The following is a 10802-nucleotide window of genomic DNA, read 5'->3' on the forward strand; positions in this document are numbered from 1 at the left end:
ATATACCCTAAGAAAACCATAATTCAAAGAGAGTCATGTACCACAATATTCATTGCAGCACTATTTACAATAGCCAGGACATGGAACCAATCTAAATGTCCATCGACAGATGAATGGATAAAGAAGATGTGGCACATATATACAGTGGAGTATAACTCAACCATAAGAAGAAACGAAATTGAGTTATTTGTAGTGAGTTGGATGAACCTAGAGTCTGTCATACAGAGTGAAGTAAGACAAGAAAGAGAAAAACGAATACCGTACGCTAACACATACGTATATGGAATCTTAAAAAAAAAAAAAAGGAACCGATGAACCTAGTGACAGGGCAGGAATAAAGACAGAGACATAGAGAATGGACTTGACATGGAGTGGGGAGAGGGGGAAGCTGGGGTGAAGTGAGAGTAGCATCGACATATATACACTACCAAATGTAAAATAGTTAGCTAGTGGGAAGCAGCAGCATAGCACAGGGTGATCAGCTCGGTGCCTTGAGATAACCTGGAGGGGTGGGATTGGGAGGGAGGCTCGAGAGGGAGGGGATATGGGGGTATACGTATGCATATGGCTGATTCACTTTGTTGTACAACAGAAACTAACAGTATTGTGAAGCAGTTATACTCCAGTAAAGCTCTATTTAAAAAAGATTATTTCTCAAAGTGCTTTAAGTTTTGTTTGTTTTTTTTGTGTTTTTTTTAATATTCTCATTCGTAGTGAATAAATAAAAGTGGAAGGTAAAGATCTTTTCTCTTGCTTGGTTAATAACACTATTGGTTTCCAGAGTTTGCTTCCAAAGATGTTCCTTTGTGTATATAGGTATACTTTTTCCCCTTACTTCAAATGGGATTATATCATACTGTTGTTTTCCACATTATACGATTCCATTGAGTAAACTGTAATGAATTTAATTTCTTTAGTTGATGGATATTAGAGTTGCTAGTAGTTTGGCTGTGCCATTAATGCTGCTGTGGACTTTGTGGCATGTGAATTTATGCATTTGATTGGAGGATACAATTTCAGAATTGGAATTTTGGATCCTGATATTTGCTTTCTTTACTTTGATGGTGTCAAATTCCTCTTCAAAAAATAGTACTCATTTATAGTCACACCAGCATTGTCTGAGAGTGAGAGCTTTGCAAACATTGGATATTAAAGACTTTTCAAATTATGTGAATTTAATGGATGGATGAAGTTATGTCATACTTGTATTTCATTTTTAAAATTCACAGTAAGGAGAGCATCTTTTCTTTCTTTTTTGTTAACCCTTTTGTAACAACATGAGTTTGTATCCTTCCAAACTTTTACTTTTTAATTTTTTTTTCTTTTCCTTAATGTATTTTGAGTGATATTTTCTAAGCTTAGTACTTTAATTACTTTTGCAAAAAGACTGCGTATAGGTGGTTTAATATTTGGACAAGATACTTTGTAAATCTGACAAATTGCCCTTATTTCACTGGGTGATTTTTAACTCTTACTGCTATCTCTATACTAAAGATTAAATTCTCCTAACAGGTAGAAAAAATAAGCTCTAAAATTCTGTACAATTCTCTGAAAAATAATGTCTTTGCTAATTTTTTTTTTTCAGGCCTTCATTGAGATGGAGACCAGAGAAGATGCAATGGCAATGGTTGACCACTGTTTGAAAAAGGCCCTTTGGTTTCAAGGGAGATGTGTAAAAGTTGACCTGTCTGAAAAATACAAAAAATTGGTACTCAGGGTATGTAGTATTTGATTCTACTTCATTATAAAGCTTGTTTTCATGCTTTTCAAGCCATGACATTCTTATAAACATTTCTATATGCCAAGAATATAGCGTTTGGTTATTGAAAGAGAATAACCTTTTCTCTTTTTCTGGTCTTCGTTAGTACAGAAGTTTTTAAACTGATGTCTGTATAAAGCACCTTTTTTTTTTTTTTTTTTTTAAAGCACCTTTTTACTTTTATCTATTTAAGATTTTTTTTGAACAGAGTTCTGTTAACAAAATGTTTATTATTCACTACTCTATTGAAATGTTGATTGTAATGAACTGGTAACTGTATGCAGCTTAAATTCTTAGGTATGGTTACAGAGATTGAATAAGCTTAGTTGATATATAAAGGATGGTTATCAATTATTAGTTAATTGGATAATTATATATTCTACAAATTCTAATACATTTATTTAACTTCTGTAAAATTTTGTCTTTTAGATTCCCAACAGAGGCATTGACTTACTGAAAAAAGATAAGTCCCGGTAATTTCCCTTTGTGTGTGTGTGTGTCGGTGTCTTTGTGTACACTAGTATATTAAAAACTTTTGTTTTCCAGCTCAGGTGAATTAATTCAGATGTATCTTTTGGTTTCAGGAAAAGATCTTACTCTCCAGATGGCAAAGAATCTCCAAGTGATAAGAAATCCAAAACTGATGGTTCCCAGAAGACTGAAAGTACAACCGAAGGTAAAGAACAAGAGGAGAAATCAGGAGAAGATGGTGAAAAAGATACAAAGGATGACCAGGCAGAACAAGAACCTAACATGCTTCTTGAATCTGAAGATGAGCTACTTGTAGATGAAGAAGAAGCAGCAGCACTGCTAGAAAGTGGCAGTTCAGTGGGAGATGAGACAGATCTTGCTAATTTAGGGGATGTGGCATCTGATGGGAAAAAGGAACCTTCAGACAAAGTTGTGAAAAAAGATGCAAATGCGAGTGCTTCAGCAACTGCGAAGAAAAAGCTTAAAAAGGTAAAGGAAGATTATATGTTGACCTGTTTTAGTAGAAAACAAGATCAGATAAACGTTTCAAATTATATATGTTAGGGTCACAATAAAGAGAAGTCACTTATATTAGGAAAAAATAGGTATGAATAATAAAAACATTGAAATCTAAACTCTGCAATAAATAGATTAAATAGGACTAATTTTCAAAAGAAAAATGTCAGTTCACAAAGGGAACTTTTTAGTAATGAAGGAGAAAGACTTAAAACGACATATGATTCTGTTTTGTAGTGGTAGTGTGTAAGTAGTAGTAGGCAGCCTTTGTGGTCCAGCTTGTTTTTTAAAATATGGGGTATGAATTTTACAGTAACTTAACTGACCCAGGCCACTAAAAACCTTTTGTCAAAAATGGTTGAATCTGAAGAATTTTCCTATTAGAGAAATGTAACCTTGATTAGATACTTTAATAGGTTTTAAAACATTTTTTCTTAGAACACATGTCACATATAAGAGCATATAAGGCGAATATCAATACAAAAATACATACATGGTAAAAGAACAGTAACTCAAAAGACCCATGGTGTATTGACTACCTATGTTAAGGAGCCCCTTTGGAGCTCCTTAAGATAAATGAGTCTTGAAATGAGATTTTTATAATCCTATTTCATTGGTTCCTTCTAAGCAGTACTCAGCTACTAGGAAACTAATACTTACCTCCAGTTTTTGATGGCTTGGTCAAAAAAGTTAGTCTTGAGATTCTTTTTCTGGCTGAAGTAGATAGTGCTATGTTTGCACTTTTAAGAGCTGATAATTACTGAGCGCTTATTACATGCTATAATTTTTCCTCAGCTCTTTGTGTATGCTGATTAACTGATTCGTATAATGACCCTATGCCATAGATACTTTTTTATCCCCATTTCATGAATGAGCAGATTGAGATATGTTAAAATTGAGTAGATTGTGGTTATACTGCCTATAAATGGCAGAGCCAAAATTTAAACCTAAGCAGTCATGCTCCAGAGCTTGATTTTTAAACCACAGTGCTATTTTTAGACTGAATGTCCTCTAAGCAAGATTTATACCATAAGATACCTTCTTTGAAGGACATCTTTCAACTACCAAATCAGTTCTTCGATACATTCCCTAGCAGCAGAATAGTCTCAGAAAGTACAGAATATGAATGTCCTCATATTTATTTTCTGCTCTTTGTATGAGGCAAGCCTTCGATTATTTAGTTTTAAAACAAGCTGAGCTGTTTTTGAAAAGGTTAGTAATTTAGGGGGGAAAAAGGAAGAAGTCAGCTTTTTTTTTTTTTTTTTTGAGAAAATGAATGAAGGCAAAGACGCTATCCCTTTCCCTTCAAGTAAAGCAAATGGAAGGGATGCTGCAGGATAATTGTTGCAGAGTAAATTTGTCTTTCTTAACAGCGTCGTTTCCCAGGGAGTATGGAAGGTTTTGTCACTCTAGATGAGGTTGGTGATGAGGAAGATTCGGAACTTCAGAAACTTCGTAAATCGGGCATGGCATTTAAATCTGGTGACAAAAATGATGATGGTTTGGTTGAAATTAAGGTGGACAAGATCGAGGAACTTGACCAAGAAAATGAAGCAGCGTTGGAAAATGGAATTAAAAATGAGGAAAATACAGAACCAGGTGCTGAATCTGCTGAGAATGCTGATGATCCCAACAAAGATACAAGTGAAAACGCAGATGGCCAAAGTGATGAAAACAAGGAGGACTATACAATCCCAGATGAGTATAGAATTGGACCATATCAGCCCAATGTTCCTGTTGGTGAGATTTAAGGCTTTGTTCTTTCCCCTCTCACCCTCCCAAAACTCTTATTAAATAAGATTTTTAAAATTGGTCTTACATAAGCTCTGATAACATTCTTAATTTACTTCTATGCACAACAGTTTGTAAATCTTAATTGGAACATTCTTTTTTCCTCTTACCCATGTCTCCTGATTTTGTATTATCTTTTGTTACAATTCCATAATATGTTCTCTTTTCTCATAAAGTTTTCTGAGAATTTCACATTGCTTTTTGTTTTGTTTACCTTTTCTATTTCAAGATTTTTAAGAGAACAATTAGGTGTGGGACCTTAAACATCAATTAAGTACAAACTATTAACAATGTCATGGTTTTTGTTTTGTTTTAGCTTAGGCTATATTAGACTTGTCACAAATGTTACCTCATTCAAATTATATTGACAGAAAAAAAAGATCTGAGAACACTATTAAAATCTTCAGTTTACTGAATTTGTAAGAATGTATGTTTGTGTTCTAGGTATAGACTATGTGATACCTAAAACAGGGTTTTACTGTAAGCTGTGTTCACTCTTTTATACAAATGAAGAAGTTGCAAAGAATACTCATTGCAGCAGCCTTCCTCATTATCAGAAATTAAAGGTAAGGCTATATCTAAAAGAGGAGAGTTCTTTTGTGAAAACTAGCAAATCATGTAAGTTTATGGAAAGTACTGCCTGTGGACCCAGCATGCTTTATCCTGGAGATAACATTCTTTATTGATGGGCCTTCAGCAGTTTAATGAATTCTAGAAACATCTGTTAAGCCTCTTTCTAGAAAACACTCTTAACTAAATGTTGTTAATTGAGTAATTTCTAAATTTATAGTTCTAAATGTTATAAATTCTTTGGTATAAAGTTATTTGAGTATTCTCAAATGGTTGTTAGACTGTAATTTCTCTAATTTGGATATTGGAGGCCTGAAAGCCAGCCTTATAAAGTGCCATATCCCTTCATACTTAATGATTTTTACATTGACTTTAAATTATTATATATTAATAATGACACTTCAGTAAGTTTCATGATCAACAGGATATAAAGATAAAAGGATAAATTAAAAAAGCACAACATGGTAAAGCATAACAAATTTCTGTTTGGATATTTTGAAGTTTGGTGTTTTAGTTAGTGGCTTAAGGACTAAGTATTGAAATAAATAATGGGAAAAACTTGAAAGTAAGAGTTAAAGAATTCATAATTGTAGATAACACTGATTTATAATATAAAGCTACTAGAGCATTAAGAACAGTGGTTATTTTCAATGGTAGCAGCAATTTAATATAAATATTTTGTCTGCTTGGCTTAGTGGAAGGGTCATTGAATAAATACGTGTCATTTTAACTAAGTTCTTGGGGTAGCAGTAGTTCTTCTGTGTGGCTGTTATGGTCTTTGTTTGATGATCTCTGTAAGTTAGTCTTAATTGCACATTAAATAACTTTTCCATATTTTACCGTTTCTCCCATGCCTTACTGTGGTGTCCAGTTTAGTTTCATACTTGCCTAATAAGAATAACTGGATCTTAAAAATATTGATAAGGTTATAGTTAGATTAGACTCAAGTCCCTAAACATGGATAGAATATTTTGTTTTGGAGTTAATCCATTTATTATGTTTCACTGCGGTGACTTAATCCTTGTAAAAAAATTTTTTCTATTTTCTTTTCAGAAATTTCTGAATAAATTGGCAGACGAACGCAGGCAGAAGAAGGAAGCTTAAGATGTGCAAGAAGCTTAATGATTTCAAAGAAAATAATGGTTCTTTGTTTTTAAATGTTAACCTTTTTTAAATACAATACAGATAGTTAGAAGAAAACTATTGTACTCTTTTGTTATAGTGGAAAAATAATAGACGTCTGTTCATGTGTTAAGTGTTATAGCAAAAATACATATACGGTTAAGTTAATGAAGAATTGTTTTTGTTTTATCAAAATGGTAACAGACAGAAATACTTGGTAGAGACTGACTTCATATGCTACTTAAGACACTTGCATCACTAAGAAAGATACGTAGAAACATTCAGAGAAATGAAATTTAGTAGTTCCAAGCTTCAAAGAAATGTCAAAACTTTTGATTCCATTCAATAAAGAACAAAACCAATTGTATTTTTATTACTTTCATCTGAAACATTCCACATTTTAATCTGAGCCTTTCAGACTTTTCATTTGCAGTTCGAAGCATTTTTGGTTTTGTTTCATTTTTTGAGAACTTAATGTGAGATTGGTAATTAAAATGCAGGTGCAGTTTTCTTTTAATGTCATGCTGTTTAGGTAATAAGAAATATTAAGTAATTGGCTTTAGATTTTGTAATTTTTTCCCTAAGTTCCTGCTAGATTTCGTATTCTAGTAGTCAATGTATTTTTCAGTGAAATGTAAAAATATTCCCATTCTCTTTGACCAGTATTAATTTCTTGAGATATTGCTTGTCACTTGAATCCTGTAGCTGTCATACATCTGGTATAAGCACATTTGATTTTTGAAGTGTGTAGACCATCTCTTCATATTTTCAAGATGTAATTTTACATTTCTGCATTTTAAAAACAGTTTGGCCATAATCTTAGACGCACGCTTCTAATTCATATACTGCATATGTGACCTTTGTGAACAGAAATTTGCATGTATAATCTGTGTTTACTTGTAACTTTCTGGTTATATACTGCTTATATCTGTGGATTCAAGTTTCTGAAGTGAGTACCAATAAAAAAAAAAAAACCTAGGCCATGTTCATTGGTTATACATGTTTGAAATGTTAACCAATATATTTGTCAGTTGTGGTTTTTATTCACTGTTACACTTTTTTGCATGCTTTAACAAATTATTATTTTTAATTTAGAGTGTTCTAAAGACTGCTACTAAAGATCTGAGTTTTAAAGCTTTTGGTGCTGGTGGATTTCTTGTTGCTGTTACATAACTGAAAATGGGACTCTTCATAGTTTTTTAAAATCTTGGAGTTGTAAGATGTTAAGGGTGAGGAAATGGTAAAAGCTGATGTTTAGACATGTCTAAGTATTTAACGATAAAATTGGAAGTAACATGGAATAACAAGAATTGGTTTTACCAGCCTTTCAAAGTTGTTGGGATTATAGGTATAAGAGATTATTGTCCAACAAATTTTTAATTTAAAAAAAATAAGAATTTAAGGGATTCTCTTTGAAACTCATAGGTCCAAGTGTATTGAAGGATATATCAAATAGTTGAAAGAAATATTATTATGATCTACCACTGAGGGGCAAATGACACTTTTTTAAATGTAACATGCACAAAAAATCCTTGCCAGTTTACTTCTGTAGTTTAATTTTGGCCTTTACTAATTACCTGCTTTTGTTTAACTCCAACTTTTAACAGCAGCTACACAAAGCATTTTGTGTACACGGAATCCCTCGATTGTTTTCTGTCAATGATAACTTTTCATAGATCCTACTTTGTTAGATATACCAAGTTGTAGAAAAGAATGTTTAATATCTTCATTTGATAGCATTTGAAAGCAGAAATTCTCATAAATAAATTGCTAGTGATGAATAAATCTGTAACAGCTATTTCCCAGATTATGGCAAACCTTTATTTAAGAGGAGTGTTTCCACTTTAACCAGCTATAAAGTTGAAAATTTTCGTACCACCATTTTAGTTTTTAGTTTAAGCTGCTGTTAATCCTGGGTAAAGGAAACTTTTATAAACACCTTCATGTTTGTTTTACAGTTTTCTTTTAACCGATTGTTGATAAATTCGGCATATGAGAGTGACCCTGTTAAGGCTTGAGTTTGCTAGCTGTAGTATTGTGTATCCTAAAAATAATTTTATTTAAGATTTTATTAATGAGGAAGGTGAATTTCTGGCTATAGAGTACACCAGGAAGTACCTCCTCTAGAAAACTGTATGATTGCAAGGAACTTTTAAAGGTTATATCCTTTCTCTGAATTCTTTGACCCCTTAGGGTGATGGGGACAAGTAAAGGATGTATATACCCTATTAAGTATTACGGTGGCATTAAGTTTATAAAAGGGGAAGGGTACACATACTTTATGCCTCGCTTTGTTCACAGTGCATTTTTGGTGGCTTTGATGTGCAAAACAACATCATGAATAAAAATTGTGACAAAAGAGGCTCACGGTATGTAGTGGAAATCTGTAGGAACACTGCAGATTATATTTTTAAATCAAATTAGTAACAAAATGGGTATAGACAGTTTGGTTAGGATAACATGCACTAGGGCTAGGAGTGAGTAGCTCTGTACTCTTCTGTATTGGCCTCCATCATAGAAAATGGCCTAGGATAGCTGAAAGCTCAAGTATTGAATGGTTATGCATTTGAGATTATATTCCCTGACAAGGACCTTGAGCTGTTTGTTGAGCTGGAGTGCCTCTCCAGTCTGATGCAGGTCCTTTGGCTGTCATGGGTAAGACCAAGATTCTTACACAACATGGTATATAAACAAAATGGTTCTGTGAATTCTTTTCCTTTAGTGGTTCTCAAATGTTAGCATGCATCAGAATTACCCGGAAGCTTCATTTAAATATTGCTGGGCCCTGTTCTTAGAATTTCTGATTTGCTAGGTGTAGGGTGGGTGTTAATAATTAACAGTTTTCAAGTTACCAGGTGATGGTGATGTGATGTCAAGGATAGAGGCCACACTTTGGTTTACCTGTAGCTGAAGTGTTACTGCTAGGCAGTTGTAATCAAACACCTGGTTTAGATGCTGTTGCTTGAAGTACTGGTTTTGCTACTGTTAAAAACTAAAAATAAGGGGAATGTTGGAAAATAATCATTTGGGGGTGCTCGCAAAGCATTTTTTAAAGAGTCGTTAATGGGAGACACCCATTTCAGAGCCCTAGATACTGCTTTCCCAAGTCAACCCTTTATCTTTTGCTTGGAACATGAATAAAATCTTGAACAGCTAATTTACTGAAGTTTCAAGTGAATGGCAAAATGGAAGTAGGTACCTCCCATCACTCCAGGTATATCTAATTGGCTGAATTATAAACATCATAGTTGACACAAGCTAGAGCTCAATTAAGGTACTACTCATTAAGTAATTTGGAAAAGTTCTGAGGGAGAGGACTGTCAGGTAATACATGATTAATTTTTAAAAGGCTATGTTAATACTTTTAAAAGGCTTTATCTTAAGATTTTTAACCCTGGCCTTTCCTTGAAATTATAGTTCTTAGATTTATAATTTCCATACAGTTTAAGAATTCTGCAAAGCCAAATGTACAGTAGAGAATGGGAAAATTGAAAAGCAGTATGTTACATGTAGTAGAGAAAAGTCAAACGTATCCATGCCAATAGCGTTTGTAAACTTCGGGTGAAAATTGCTGTCATTAGATACAAGTTTAATGATCTTTGAACCATCTTGTCATTGTGCTTCATACATGGCAGCATTGATGTATTGGTTGTGAGGACCTGATCCAAATGGATATACCAAGAGCAGCAGGAATGTCCTACCTTTGACAAGGACAAAATACTGAAGTTTCAGTCATTGCAACTGACTATCAAAAGTAGGACCAATTTCTATTTGCACAACCTTGCCAGGGTTGTTAAATCACAGCTATTTCCTTGGCAACTACCAACTATGTTCTTGATATACGCCCCCCCCTTTTTTCCTACACTTAGTATCAAGATAAGCCCTAGTTCATGCTCTGTGTGCACTCTATTTTGTGGTATGAAAACCTGTGGAAAGGAATTGGAGTTTAAATGATTCTTGGTGTAATGGATGGTGAAACCTTAGTGAAAACCGAACTCATTTTCCTGATGGTGGCTGCTTCTGCTCGCAAGTACAAGGTGTGTTTCTGACCCATCTCATTGTAAGTAGCTGAGCTGTGCAAAACCAGCAAGGAAGGGCTTGGCTCAGACTGGAAAAGAGGAATTTTTTCTTCCTCATATCACCCTTCTTATTCAAAGCATAATCACCTTTGCTTATTTTACATTTACAACTTTCTACAAATTTGACCCTCCTTTTAGGACAGTTTTTTTTTTTTAATACACAAAATTTACCATCTTAGCCATTTTTTAATAACTTGCTTTATTCTGTTAATACCGTAATTCACTTAACCAATTCCCTATTGATAGGCTTTTCAGTTTCTTGATTGTTTATAACATAGCTATGAAATCCTTACGTATCTATATACATGTCTGATTTCTTCCCCATATGTGGAGTGTTTGAGTCAGAGGATTTACACATTCTACGTTTTGATAATTCGGGGAGAGTGGGAAGCTGTTCATAGCCATCCTAGGCCTTCATAACCATCCTCTCCTGATGCCTGATTCCTACTTCACCTTCCATCTCAAGTTAGAATTGTTAGTGCCTGAGACAAACA

General features: G+C 33.7%; 1 protein-coding gene across 4 annotated transcripts in view; it reads left to right on the forward strand.

The window, feature by feature from the left end:
• Positions 1 to 7863, forward strand: part of MATR3 (matrin 3) — a 50010-nt gene extending 42147 nt beyond the window's left edge. For 2 of the 4 annotated variants that reach the window (XM_061189652.1, XM_061189653.1), the window contains 6 exons: positions 1586 to 1717; positions 2189 to 2232; positions 2344 to 2719; positions 4120 to 4486; positions 4982 to 5103; positions 6161 to 7861. In XM_061189652.1, the coding sequence (XP_061045635.1) occupies positions 1586 to 1717; positions 2189 to 2232; positions 2344 to 2719; positions 4120 to 4486; positions 4982 to 5103; positions 6161 to 6211 (1092 nt within the window). In that variant the 3' untranslated portion in view covers positions 6212 to 7861. Of the gene's footprint in view, positions 1 to 1585; positions 1718 to 2188; positions 2233 to 2343; positions 2720 to 4119; positions 4487 to 4981; positions 5104 to 6160 lie in introns of all 4 variants that reach the window. The other 2 variants (XM_061189654.1, XM_061189655.1) reach the window with 2 other exon arrangements.
• Positions 7864 to 10802: the final 2939 nt, after the last annotated feature.

The sequence above is a fragment of the Eubalaena glacialis genome, chromosome 4 (genome assembly GCF_028564815.1).
Source record: "Eubalaena glacialis isolate mEubGla1 chromosome 4, mEubGla1.1.hap2.+ XY, whole genome shotgun sequence".
In the NCBI taxonomy this organism is placed as follows: Eukaryota; Metazoa; Chordata; class Mammalia; order Artiodactyla; family Balaenidae; genus Eubalaena; species Eubalaena glacialis.